Below are 14,873 nucleotides of genomic sequence, written 5' to 3' on the forward strand. Positions count from 1 at the left end.
GCTTCAGAGATGCATTTAAAAAAAATAGCATGAGAATGCAATTATCTTTTATCAAAAAAGCAAATGTCATATATGAATATCTATTATTTTTTAGATATTGATAATTTGTCAGAAAATACATAAAACTATTAAAGCATACATATGTTCCATTTGAAGGTTTTTTTTTTTTTTTTTTTTTCTATTGGAGATATTTTAATTATCAATACAGAAATCATGGTTTTATCATTAACATAACAAAGATCACATAAGTGCATTTTATCACTTGTTCTGACTCAGCACACATCACTGACTATACTGAATGCATGTGTTTAGTGAGTTAAAAACACTACACTTAAGTTACAAGGTCATCAGCTACTTTTTGAAATCCAAGGCCACTCATGAATACAGTTGAAAGTGAAGAGTTGAAAAAGACAAACATGCCACTCAAAGTAGATATTCATACTCATATTCTTCCTGAAAACTGGCCTGACTTAAAAAAGGTACTCTTTAACACTTCAGAAATTAATATTAAAATTTATATGCTATGTAACTAGTTTGTTTTTAAATTAGTGTAGTTTGAACTAGCCTGTTTTTATTATTTGTTATATACATATTATGACTAAATAATATTTCAAGATCTGAAAATCTACTGAAAACACTCTTCTTCTCACCAATTTTTTCTAATAAGATTAGAAAAATAACTGGAAATGACATTTTTAATCTTTTTTTTTATTATTATTTATACCAAACTTAATTTTACTTACTGTTAGCAATATTTTTTAGGCTAATTTTTCCAAATTAATCATTAAGTTTTGGGTGGGGGGGAGAGGAGAATTTAAGATCGAAGTATCCCACTACACAATGGCAACCCTTATTTCTGTCTTTTCCCCCCGGCCTTCAGTCTCCCCCCCCTCTCTCTCTCTCTCTCTCTCTCTTTTAATTATAATTACTAGTGTCTGAACCATTGTTAAATTTCCTGAGCCTTACACCCAAAAACTTAACAACATTTATTTGCATAAATAGTACTTCTTTTTGGCTGACCCATAACTATAACGTGTTTTTTTTTGTTTTTTTTATTATTATTATTTTTTTAATTATTTATTATTATTATTTTTTTTAATATTTATTATTATTATTTTTTTAATATTTATTATTATTTTTTTAAATATTTATTTTATTTTTATTTTTTTTATTTATTTTATTATTTATTTTTTATTTATTTATTTTTTTTTTAAGGTCCTAGCCACTGAAATCTCAGGAAATTAGGTGGCAGGACCTGCCAGAGTAAATAACTATAATACTGGTGTACCTGGTCTGCCTCCACGAGGCAGAGTGTGGACAACACTGGGTCCCATTAGGGGCCCAGCAGCTAAATGACCAGAGGAACAACGGTACACGACACTACACATGTACAAAATCCATACACTTTTAAACCTCTGGCATTGACAGTGTTCTGTTTCACACCCACAATGTATAGCACGCGGAGATGGGGGAAACCCCTGGTGCCATTTGACACTAAACACACTCTACACAATGTCAAATTTCACTGAAGAGTTGTGAAAAGTGATAAAAGATTTTAAATAAGAATTCGTTAAAGAGATGTCCCTGTTAAGTTATTACCAACATTCACTGTTTAAAGTCAATGGAACTGATTGGTGTTGAGATTGAAGAAAGAAATTTTATAATATTATTAGGCACTTCATGTTCTATAGTTACACAACTTTGTGCCAATATGTATATTCAAAACTAAGTATTTTTATTGAAATTTCAAAGTTGCATAACATGATAAAGATACCTGAAAGACAATAACAGCTGATCGGTATGCATATGCACTACTAAGAACATACCTAATGATATTTAATAAAGAAAACCTGGAAGACAACAACGGAGATGGACAGATGAAATTCAAGAGTTCACGGGCAGTAAATGGATGGCCATTGCACAAAACAGAAAGAATCAGGATGAAGATCCTGATGATGAAACCAAGGATATAAGCTAATGATATATCCAATTTTCAAAATTATTTAGAGGCATAATAGTTGGATGTTTAATATTAACATGTACACAAAAGTTAATTTAGATTTATAATTTAAGTTAATTGGAATAAAAATATTCAAACTATTTCTATAAGAAAATAAAATGATTAAATTTGTAAACTACACAAATCATCTTACTTAAAACCATTGTGAAGGACATGTAAACATACATAAACACCACAGAAAATTTGTTACCAACACAATACATAATTAATACACTTAATTTTTCATGTTTTATTTTTTGAAATATTATTTAATTTTTTGTTAAGGTAATGCCCAACACAAAAAGTACTTCTTATTAGAACCTTTAGTACTTTTAGTACTGCATATGGGTTGAGAAGAGAGAAGTGTGTTGATACCAATAGTAGTTTGAACTAGTCTAATGGATAAACAACATTCCAAGATCTGAATATCTTTGAATGGGTTTGAATTTCTCTAGACTGCAATTTTCAAGTCGGGCTAAATGAAGAAGAAAGTTAGTTCAGTGAGTTTTTAATGAACTGTGAATAGATGTTGACTAAATGATACATGTGACCAAATGGCTTAAAAGAAAGAAGTGGAATTTGTTTTTTTTTATGGATTTTTAAGGTACATCTACTATGTCTATAATTTGATCTGCTTAGTCAGGAATAACGACTTTCTGAACATGCTTGATTTCAGAGGGTATCTTAAAATTATACTTCAAATAGGGTGATAAAGGTTGAACAACCCAAAGATATAGAAAATATCTTAAATAATTGCCTCTATAGCTTAAGAAGATGCAAGAATGAGTGGAGGCAGTTTGATATTAAAATCTGGTCATTCTAATAGGATATGTATGATTAGACTATTGCATTACTGACATGGGGAAAGGAAGGTCTTATCTGCTCTGAGTACTCCAATAATTAATCTCTTTTTTGATTGAATGCAAATTTCCGCACATCTATTTTAAATCATCCCCATTCCAAATGAAATTTATGCCCCATTTGTGTTTCATCTCAGAAAAGGTACAGATGCCATTTAGTTTACTTAATTAACCCTTTTAAAAAGTTCATAAACTTCAATTAGGTCACCAGAAAGATGTCTAGTTTAGAGATCACAATTTACAGAACTCCAGTCTTTCTTGGTAAGAAAATCTTTTCGTGCCTCAACTAATTTTGCTACTCTTCTCTGTTTCCTTCTACAATGAGGTTTCCAAAAACTATGCAGTATTCCAGATGTGGCAAAATCAGTGCCTTATAAAATGGGATAATCAACTCTTTGTCCTCTGCTGGAAAAGTTTCAGTACATCAGTGACAAAATGATATGGGCTATTCTAGCAGCTTGTTTGCACTGCCCAGAGAATTTAATGTCAGACTGAACAATTACTCCTAGATATTTTTACTTCATTAATTTAAGCTTGGAACCACCCAAATTATATATTATTTTGGGATTACTGCTACCCAAATGTAAAGTCTTGCATTTATCACTATTAAACCTCAATTGCCGTTTTCTAGCCCATCAACTTAGTTTATCTGCATCTTCTCAAAGTAGCATACACTGAGTACTGTTATTAACCACTGTGAAAACCCTTGTATCTTCAGCAAACAGATATCAAACTTTTAAATACCTACATCAATATCATTAATAAATTTAAAAATAATAAGGGCCCAACACCAGTTCCCATAGAGAAATCCATTTATCAAATTTAGTCCATGAAAAGCAATGTCCATTTATAACAACTTGTTGCCTCCTATCATTTAAGTATCCCTTTATTGATAGTATTAACTTGTCCTAATGCCACACCACTCCAATTTAAACAATAATTGTACATGAAATGCAGCATAAAATTGAAATCTAAGTATATCATGTCAGAATTATTCTTTGAATTCAGTTCCTTTGTAATAAACTCATAGTAGCTAATCAGAATGGTAAGACGTGGTCTACCTTTAACAAATCCATGCTGTGATTACCATATACACTGGTGTTCAAAGACAGTGCATCGCCTAGGAATTTCACATTTCTAACCCTTTTTCGCAATGGTATGTTACATTAATAACTAGCATCACAAATAGAAATATAAACAAAAGATATTTATTAAGAGTTAAGGCAAAGCTAAGTAATACTTGACAGGTGCTCTCAAAATATTCCAAAATGAGCATTTGCAACCTTTATACAACAGTTTTGGTAAACACGACAATTACGGCTGAAATGTTATCAGAAGCCCTCAATTTGCTTCAGTTTATCATTTTAAATGGAAAACAAAATGAAAAGTTCACCAGGTGCAAACTAATATTTAGTTGAACTGCCTCTGGCCCTGATGACAGCAGCACAGCATCGAGGCATTGACAAGATCAATTTCTGAAGATAATCAACTGATAGTTCGTGGTTCCAAACACGAATTATGGCTTCCTGAAGTTCACGAAGAGTCTTTGGTTTCTTTCTGGCAACTGCAGATTCCATACGATGCCAACAGTTCTCTATAGGATTCAGGTCCGGGATGTTTCCTGGCCAGCTAAGAGTTCTTCCAACCTTTTTTCACCTGTAACAAATGTAAACACATTACTGTCAAACTTCTAATGCAGAAATGATGCTAAAGTAACTACAGAAGTGCCTACTTACACTTTTTGCCCAATGACAAGGAGCAGAGTCGTCCTGAAAATGCAGTTACTTGGCAGGTTGAAAGAGTCTCTAATGGTTGGCAGCAATTTGTCTTCCAATAGAGCCAGGTATCCATTGGCATTTACAGAACCTTTTATAAACTGCAGGTGACCTACTCCACGATACGAAATGCATCCCCATATCATTTGGCTGGTAGGGAATTTCACTGTAGACACCATACAGTCTGGACGGTATTCTTCACCACGTCTATGGCAAATCATTTGTCTCCCATCGGAGCCAAGCAGGCTGAATTTCTTCTCATCCGAAAAAATAACTGACTTCCACTGCTCTGAGGTCCATTTGACATGCTCCTTACACCAAATTAATCGGTCCTTTTTCATTTTTTGTGTGAGGAGGGGCTTCTTCTTAGGATGACGGGCTACAATTCCATTTTTGAAGAGACGTATTCTGACTGTTACTGCACTTGCTACCACTCCTGTGTGTGTTCTTCCCATTCTCTTTTCAGCTCAGATGAAGAAGCTTTATGGTTTTTAAGGCATAATCGCATCAAAACATGGCCCTGTTTTGGCATAGAGACTCGATTACATTCGGTTCCTTTTTTTCTATCAGCAGAACCAGTATTCTTGAGTTTGGAAAGAAATCTACTCACTGTCGACTGATTACAAAACACTCTATAAGCAATATGACAGGAAGAACATCCTTCCTCACGTAAAGCAACAATAGCACTCTTTCTTCATGGCATCAACTACACGTAACTTGCCATCCTGACACAAGCAAGGAATGACTGCAACTCTTGCAGAGCGGGCTTATATAGCTGAAAGTAACAGCTGATGCAATATTACATCATCACCTATGCGTGTCAATCTTATTTGAAGCAATCTGTAAGAAATATTGCCGTATACTTATGTTATTCGGAAGACAATTACAATTTTAAGGGGTGATGCACTTTCTTTGAACACCAGTGTAGCTACACCCCTATCAAGATGATCTTGAATTACTTCTCTACCTACTAATTCCATTATTTTCCCTAGCAAACAGGTTAAACTTACAGGCAGAGCCGGATTTACACATAAGCTAAACAAGCTACAGCTTAGGGCCTCGTATTACAAGGGGCCTCGCAACACCTTAAAAATTCTTTTTTTAATATTGTCACAATGAACCAGTGAAGGACCTCATACATGTTATAGCTTAGGGTCACAACAAGTTTAAATCTGGCTATGCTTACAGGTGTCTGTAGTTTCACTCTTTGACTCACAATATGAATAGATATATTGTAGGTTGGCATTAATAGATAATTTAATTAGCTGTTATAATTAACTTAACTCTTTACAAGCGTAACAGAATAAATACACGCAACATAAATTTGATAATGTAATACATATAATTTAAACTTGATATAGTATATAATATTTAACAGCGTAGACCAGGGGTGGCCAACTTAATTTGTGATGCAATCTAATTTTTTTTCTTCAAAATGTACTGCAATCTACTATCTCAAGAATTTCATTGCACATAGTTAAAAAAAGTTAATCAACACATATTGAAAAATGCTATTTATAAATTTTAAAATTAAATACAATTCAAATTCTTATTTTAAATTCATACATATTTAAATTTTTAATTTATATGAAGTTTGTGTGTTCATGTCATCTGCCAAGCTTTCAAAATCGAGGATATACTGTGATAAGGCCAACCGTAAAGAATATTCTGTATGCAAGTCTGTAAGAGTAGAGCAATTCTTCGTCTTTATTTGTTTAAAATACGAAAAGGCCGATTCACATAAATATGTGGAACCAAAACAGGAATTTAAAAGTTCACTGCATTTTTTTACATTTGGGTACTTTTCTTGGCAAACATATTTCCAAAAGTCTTTTTCTGATGATCTGGCTTTTAGGAAGATATCATTTCGCAATGTAATAATTTAATTTTCAAGTAATATTTTCTCCATGTGAAAAATCTCAGCGATTTTTTTCTGCAATTCTGGATAAGAAATACACTGAACAATGTCTTTAATTGTTTTAAAATTGCTGAATCTGGTTTCAAAATCATCCACAACTTTCTCAATTTCAGAAACATATTTCTCACTGTTAAATTCAAAAACAGGATATTTGCAAAATGATCGAATTTTTTTTCTTTGAGATCCTTAGCCATTGCCAAAAATTGATATTTATATGCAGAAATACTACAAATCATATCACCCACATTTTTATTTTTTCCTTCTAATTCTTTCCTCTAAATTCAGATCACTTAATTTACTGGTAAAATCTGCCAAAAAAAGCAGGATCACACAACCCTCCGTCTCTTGTAGCTGCTGATAACCAACTCCCCTTTGATCAACAAATTTTTTAATTTCATTCGGCAAATTTTGAAAGCTCCCTAGAAACTTACTCCGACTCAGCCACCTCACATCAGTGTGTAATATCAGATCTGGTTCATTTTCATTGAGTTGCATTTTGAAAAGTCTCCTTTGAAGAGATTGTCCTCTGATGGAATTCACGATTTTGAAAGCATGTCCATAACACTTTTAGTATTTAATCTTTTGCTGGCTAACACTTGTTGGTGGATGATACAGTGATAACTCAAAAAATCTGAGAATTCGTCATCCTTTTGGTACAATGCGATGAATCCGTTAAGATGCCCCATTATTGTTTTAGCACCATCTGTTGTTATTGATACTAGCTTAAATAGTGGTAATTTAATTTTTTCAATAAAATTTTTCGAATGTGTTAAATATATCAAGACCTCTAGTTCTTTCTTTTAACAAAATCAAACCCAGCAGTTCTTCTCTAGTGGCAGAATCACTGAAAACCATACGAATAAAAACAAGCAATTCAGCTGTATTTCTGACATCTGTAGATTCATCCAGTTGTAAAGAAAAGGACACAAAATTAGCAATATGAGCATGCAAGTGTTCGCTCACATTTTATTCATATTTTCGATGTGTTGCATCACAGTATTTCAAGATAATTGCAGATCTTAAAGAGTACTTTTAATTTCATTTTTGTTCTTAAAATTTTCAAAAAGAGAATCTGTTATTCAGAAAATGGTTTGCATTTTTTTTTGCAAGAAGATGACTCACTTTAAATGATGCTACAGTTACTGCTTTAGACTGTAAATTTCATGAAGAAATTTGTGCAAATAATCTGGATTTAAGTTATTTTAATTTAGTTTTTCTAAGGTCACTATTAGGCAGAAAATCCGAATGGTATTTACCATATGCATTGGAGTGCCTTTCTAAATTTCCTTTTTTGGTATAGCCACAGAAGCATTGCAAATCAAACAACAACATTTTTCTTTTATCATTACAAAAAAAGTATTCTGGTTCCCACTCTTGATGAAAATGATACATTTTACTCTTTTTCGTAGTATTCATTTTAAATCAAAGGGTATTAAATTAACGAGTTAATTTAATACCCTTTGATTTAATCCAGTATCAAATCCAGTTATTAATATTAAGTAAACTAAATAAGAATTCAACACTATGCTCTCCACAATGTAACTGCGTGAATTTTCACTAGACAAGCCTAGCGGCTGCGGGGCGACAACAGTCATGTGGTTCAACAGATTTGTAATAAGCGTATGCAGTGGGGCCCATAATAATGATAACATTTAGATTTTGACTAATCTATTTTTATATATATATTTAAAATTCATCGTGATCGACTGAAACTAAAGCCTGATCAACTTGTTAGCCACCCCTGACGTAGACTATTTAATACGTATTATTGCTGAATAACCAGCACATAGTGTGATTATTGCATTTAAGTATATTACTTTGGTATTCTCAATTAAATTGAATTTGAAAGGAAATCATGCCTCAGACCAGAGCAGCAAAGTAAAGGACTCAAAGCAGCAGGAGTGCTGTGGTGCGGAGAGTCAGTTGTCCTCTGAATCACAGCTTCATGAAACTTGTTTGATTTTTGCAGATCGCTCTGGAACGGAACATGATACAGCCAAGGGGGAGATGCTTTTGTGTATCTGTTCTGTGTAGAAAATGTTAGGATATTAGGTGTCAACTCAGCATTTTGATGAGCATTTACTGGTAGGGGTGTAGCTATATGGTAATCACAGCATGGATTTGTAAAAGGTACAAAATGCCTTACCATTCTGATTAGCTACTATGAGTGTTTTTTAAGTTCTCATAAATTCACTAATTCATTTGAGGATACCCTCAAATGAATTGACTTGGGGATCCATCAAGCTCTCAGCTGCCCACCTCAATGCCAAGTTGCTTCCACTTACGCATCAAGCAACACAGCGAAAACCTCCAAGGCAGAATGCACTGGTCCAACAGGAGGTAGCTATTGTCATGACTTGATGTTCTAGAGTAAATATCTTTTAAGGGGGGCACAAAAAATGAAATTGCTGAACACTTTGGCAATAACACTAAATGACACTGAAAGTAGGAGACTGAGGACTTACTTAACAAGTACAGTTAGTTATTTGATTTTTAGGAGCATTAGCAACTAAGGCCATATTGCTCTGAGGATATGCAGTGGTCATTTCCTAACCTTTCCGTCCTCCGTATTTGGTGGTCATGGGCTCGAACCCCGGTGTAATCAAGAAGCGTGTGCTACGCACTGCTGCTTCTGCCCACCTGGCTACGGAGTACAGAGTGACACTGAGTAAAAGTTGTGAGTTAGGATTAAATCCGAAAGTGCCTAAATTCTGCCCAAACATGATAGGAGGGAGTACATGATGAGACCCTTGTGAATCAAAATGGCCTTGGACAGATTGTGCAAGGCTCATTGGTTAGAATTTTTCACAGCATGGTCTGTGCTTGTTACCAGGAGAGACTGCTTCTACAGGGAAGAGAGATAAACTTAAATAGAAAAAGCTCAAGAATATTTGCTGATGCTACTGTAGCAGTGTCACGTGGGTCAGAAAACTACTAGCTTGAGGAGATTCACAAACTAATAGAACATGCAGCAGCCCAGGAAGGTACCAAGGATTTCAAGGCCTGCTGTGAGTCATCAAGGAACAAGGAAATACATAGGCTATGTCAGGGTAACTAAGAGTAAGAACAGGTGCATGTATACCTCCTTGGCACCAATGTTAGGAGAATAGTAAATAAATTTGATGAATTTGAAGTGCTGGTCAAGTCATCAAATGTAGACATGGGGATATCAGTGATGTGGTGTCACTCTGATACAAGGGATGCAGAAGTTGAATAAGAGAAATAGAATGTATGCAGAAAGGACAGGAGGGTGGCGGAAGAGGTTATGCTCTTAGTTAAGAAGCATATAAGTCTAAAGCAGTGCATCCAATCAACATGGGTGGACAGTGCAATTTTCAGTCAGTGTGGTGTGAGCACTGAGAAAAGTTTGAGCATGAGGGTAGCCTGTGCGGATGTAGCTTATTGCCGCTCCTGGAACAGAGAAGTTTTTTCTGATTTAATTTCTGTTTTATTAGCTTAAACTGGCATATTAACTTATTTTCTAGAGTAGCTCTATATTCCTAGTTACAATACTTAGTTTAAAGTTTAACTTAGATAGAGATTTTGCAGGTATTACTTAGTATCAGTAAAGGTATCAAATCCACGTGTTACAAGTTGCAGCTCCATTGAACAAGAGGTTTTTTTTTTTTTAACCATATTTAGCCGATTTATTAACCAATTGTTATATCAAATTATTTTCTGTAAGTAGCTAGTCAGGATCCTTAGTTTATTCTGAATTGAGACAGCGAGATTTGGAAGTTAATCGATACTTAAGTGTCCGTAGATTTACCATTCGTAAATTGCCGCCATTGTTACGCCATACAAAATATCTTGAACTAGGTAGCATAAGCTTAGTATAGTATAGTACATAATATAATATTGTCAATTGATCAGTAAATCTATTAATCTTGTTGAACTTCATTGTCAATTAAATTGTACTTTTAACTATATACATATAACGACTTGGATTACATAACATAAATAATTAGCAAAAATAAATAATTAATACTTAATTTGACACGGAAGTTATATAAAGAGATTTCGTAGATAACACTGGATACTGAAACATAAATATAGCATTATAACTGTGTTGGGATACAAGTTTAGGGTTTTAATTTTGTACTGAAATTGAAATTTTATTGAAATTAAATCGAAATCATGACTCAGACCAGAGCAGCAAAGCAAAAGGCTTAAGCTAATGGAAGTGCTGTGGCTCAGGGGAGAACTGAGGGGGGCAGTTGCCCTCTGAATCACAGCCTTTTAAAATGCACTATTTGCTTGATGTTTGTGGAGTAGTCAGGTACGGGACATGATACTGCCATGGGGGATATCTTTGTATGTGCGCAATGCAAGGAGTGTAAGGAAATCAGGCGATAACTCAGCGTTGTTATGGGTCTATATGAGAGCTTGAAGGACAGGGTGGATGCCCTCAAAGGATTAAAAGTGAGGGGCCCATCAAGCTCTCAGCTGCCCACACCAACGCCAGAGCTTGCACTTGGGCATCATGAAAAACAGTGGCAACCCGAAAGGCAGAATGCGCTGGTCCCAAAGAAACTAGTAGTTGTTGACGACTCTATTGTCAGGGAAAGGGGAAACATACTTTGTAAAAAGGATAGGTGGAACAGGACCAAGGTATGTCTGCCAGGGGCAAAGGTTGATGACATTGTAGAGCAGATATCATCTTTTAAGGGCACAAAAGGTGATATAGTTGTACACGTTGGCACTAATGATATTAAGAGTAGGAGACCGGTAGAATTACTTAACAAGTACAGGTCACTGTTGAAAAAAAGCCATGAATTAGGGTTGAATTTGAAAGTGTCTGCAATTCTGCCCAGACATGATAGGAGGGAGTATATGATATGAGAGCCCTGTCGATCAATTTGGCCCTGGAAAGATTGTGCAAGGCTCAAGGGGTAGAATTTTTTTCAGCCTGGTCTGTACTTGTTAACAGGAGAGACTACTTCTACAGGGATGGGATACACTTAAATAGAAAGGGTGCAAGAATGTTTGCTGATGCTATCGAGGCAGTGTTAGGTGGGTCGGAAAACTGCTAAATTGGGGTGATACAAAGACTAATGGATAAACAGTAGCCACTGACAGAGGTGAAAGTGATTATTGGAATGAGCAGCAGCCTGGAAAATAAGATGCAGGATATTTCAGAGACTGCTGGGAGTCATCGGGGTACAAGTAAATACATGGGTTGTGTTAGGGTAGCTAAGAAAAAGAACAGGTGCATGTATACTTAAATGTACACCAATGCTAGGAGTTTGGTAAATAAATTTGATGAATTTGAAGTATTGCTAAAAGCATCAAAGGCGGATATTGTTGGGATATCAAAGACGTGGTGTCACACAGATATAAGTAATGCAGAACTGGAATTTGGGGAGTACAACGTCTACAGAAAGGATAGACAGGATAGGAGGGGAGGAGGGGTTATGCTATTAGTTAAGAAACACATAAAATCCAAGGAAGTGAAGCCAGTCGACATAGCTGGACGTCGACTGGCTTCACAGTGCAGTGTCGAGTCAGTTTGGTGTGACATAAGCATTGGGAGATCAAAATTGAGAGTAGGAGTGTGCTATAGGCCTAATGACTCTGATGAGTATAATAAGAAACTGTACAGGGAAATAGAGTGGGCCAGTAAATCAGAGAGTCTTATAATGGGGAATTTTAATTTCCCAGATATTGACTGGAATTTGTGAGTTTGTCACTCACACGCTAGCAAGGCTTTTGTGGATTTATTGGATGATTGTTTTCTAAATCAGCATGTTCGGGAGGCAACTAGAGGGAGCAATACTCTTGATTTGATTATCAGTAGTGATTCTTCATGCATTAAGAATCTGCAGATACAGGAACCACTAGGTGGCAGTGATCACAGTGTGCTGAAGTGGGATTTACTCAAGGAGGTAACTACCATCAGGGGTAAAGAAAAGGGTTATTGCTTTCGTAAAGGCGGCTACGATGGTCTGAGACAGTATTTAAATTCTATACAGTGGGACCAACTGATGATGTTACCAACAGCAAACTCAAAATGGGAAGCATTCAAAGAACTTATCTTGGAAGCTATTAGGCTTTACATACCAACTAAGAAATGTTGTTCAAGGTTCTGGCCTAAATGGATGTCAGATGAACTAATGAGACATATGGCAGAGAAGAAAAATGCATGGGATACATATAAATTAACATGTGACACAGAAGCCTATGATAGATATAAGTTGATCTGTAATCAAGTTACAAAGGAGGTTAGGCAGGCGAAGGCAGATTATGAGAAATCTTTGGCAAGGTATGCAAAGAAAAATAGCAAGGAGTTCTTTACTTATGTAAGCTCTAGAAGGAAGGGGATGAATCAGATTGGTCCACTTGATATCGATGGTTCAATTGTTCATGATCCTGCTCAGGTAGCTAACAAACTAAATCAATATTTTGCATCTACATTCACACATGAGAAGTTATTCAGGAAGGGGAATGCCATAGATGAAGTAAACACTGGCAGTGAGCTAGATGATCTTGTAATAATTGAGAGTAAAGTGGAGGAGAAATTGTTGAAGATAAATACAAGAAAGGCACCTGGGGTGGATGGGATCTATCCAGTTATATTAAAGGAGGCAGCAAAGGAAGTAAGCAATCCATTAGCCATAATTATGAGAGCTTCCTTGGACTCAGGGGAGGTACCCACAGACTGGAGATATGCAAATGTAACTCCAATTCACAAAGGAGGATCAAAGGCTGACACAAGTAATTATAGACCTGTGAGTTTAACTTCTGTTCCAGGAAAATTAATGGAAGCACTGGTTAAAGAATCACTGCAGGATCATCCTGACAGGAATTCAGTTATAGCTCAGACACAGCATGGTTTTGTTAAGGGAAGGTCTTGCCTGAACAATTTGATTGGATACTATGATGTAGTCACAAAAGAATTGGATGCAGGGAATAACTTTGATATTATATATTTGGATCTTAGAAAGGCTTTTGATACTGTTGCACATGGAAGATTGCTGCACAAATTGGAGTAGTGTGGCACTTGTGGCAAATTGTTGCTATGGATAAAGGGATGGTTGAGTGGCAGAAGACAGAGAGTGGTAATTAATGGACACTGCTCATCGTAGACTAATGCTATTAGTGGAGTCCCTCAGAGTTCAGTGTTGGATCCATTGTTGTTTTCTGTATTTACAAATAATATTGATGATGGTATATCAAGCTTAATGTCCAAGTTTGCAAACGATACAAAGGTCGGCAGGGTTGTTAAGGACGCTACTGATGCTATGCTGCTGCAATAAGATCTGGAGAGGTTGAGCAGATGGGCTGAGAGGTTGATACGTTGCTCTGTTCTCCATATGTAGTACTTTACATTGACAAACGTAAAGTACTACATATGGGGAACAGAGCAACGTATCAACTATGTGGTACTACACTGACAGTGGTAGAGAAAGGAAAGGACCTGGGGGTAATTGTGCAGGCAGATATGAAGTTCTCTGAGCAGTGCAGACAGGCTGCAAGAGTAGCTCATGGTGTCTTATCAATGATATACAGGAATTTTTCTAGCAGGGATAGGGAGATGATTATTCCCTTGTATAAGGCAATGTTCAGGCTGCACCTTGAGTACTGTATACAGGTCTGGAGGGCTCATTTCAAGGAGGATGTAGAGCTGCTGGAACGAGTACCGTAAAGGGAAACAAGGTTAGTGAACGGAAAGAAGGGTTGCTCTTACAGAGAAAGGCTTTAATTTTGCAAATTCAGTGTCTGGAGACTAGGCACCAGCGAGGTGATCTGATAGAGGTGTACGAAGCCTTGAATGGGTTGAGCATGCTCAATGCTGATGGGATACTGCCTCTTGCTCAGAATAATCACCTGAGAAGGCGTAAATTCAAATTGAGGAAAGACAGATGTAGGATAGATGTGTGGAAATTTGCCTTGAACCAGCGGGTAGTTGGTTGGTGGAACAGACTTCCATCCCTTGTTGTGGAAGTTGATAGCCTAAATAAATTTAAGGCTCGGCTGGACAGGTATTTCGAACGAACGAAGGGGTGAAGTGGAAGGGTTTTTTTTTTTCTTTTGCTGATGCTGCATATGCCTCTACTAATGCTACTGCTAAAAGGAAAATGAGAGGATTGTGAGATAGGGCTTAATGACTGTGATGGATACACCAAACAACTACAGAGTGAAACAGAGTGAGCCAGTAGATCTTATAATGGTAGATTTTTACTTTCCAGACATTGACTGGAACTTGGTTTTTTTTTTTTTTTTTTTTTTGATTTGGTAGTTGTTGACGCATCGGCTTCTGTGGCCATATTGCACCTCCCAAGGTTTTTTGCAGTACTTTGATCCAAGCCCGAGGCGGGAAT

At 36.0% G+C, this 14,873-nt stretch overlaps 1 protein-coding gene across 1 annotated transcript in view; it reads left to right on the plus strand.

The window, feature by feature from the left end:
* The first annotated feature begins 376 nt into the window (after nucleotides 1–376).
* The window catches only part of LOC150079404 (2-amino-3-carboxymuconate-6-semialdehyde decarboxylase-like), a 117,285-nt gene continuing 102,788 nt past the window's right edge, over nucleotides 377–14,873 (plus strand). Inside the window, exon 1 of the mRNA XM_090383841.1 lies at nucleotides 377–479. Within this exon, the coding sequence (XP_090239967.1) occupies nucleotides 378–479 (102 nt within the window). The 5' untranslated portion in view covers nucleotide 377. The remainder of the gene's footprint in view (nucleotides 480–14,873) is intronic.

The sequence above is a fragment of the Mastigoproctus giganteus genome, chromosome 10, assembly GCF_048544385.1.
Source record: "Mastigoproctus giganteus isolate SK-2022 chromosome 10, ASM4854438v1, whole genome shotgun sequence".
NCBI lineage: Eukaryota > Metazoa > Arthropoda > Arachnida > Uropygi > Thelyphonidae > Mastigoproctus > Mastigoproctus giganteus.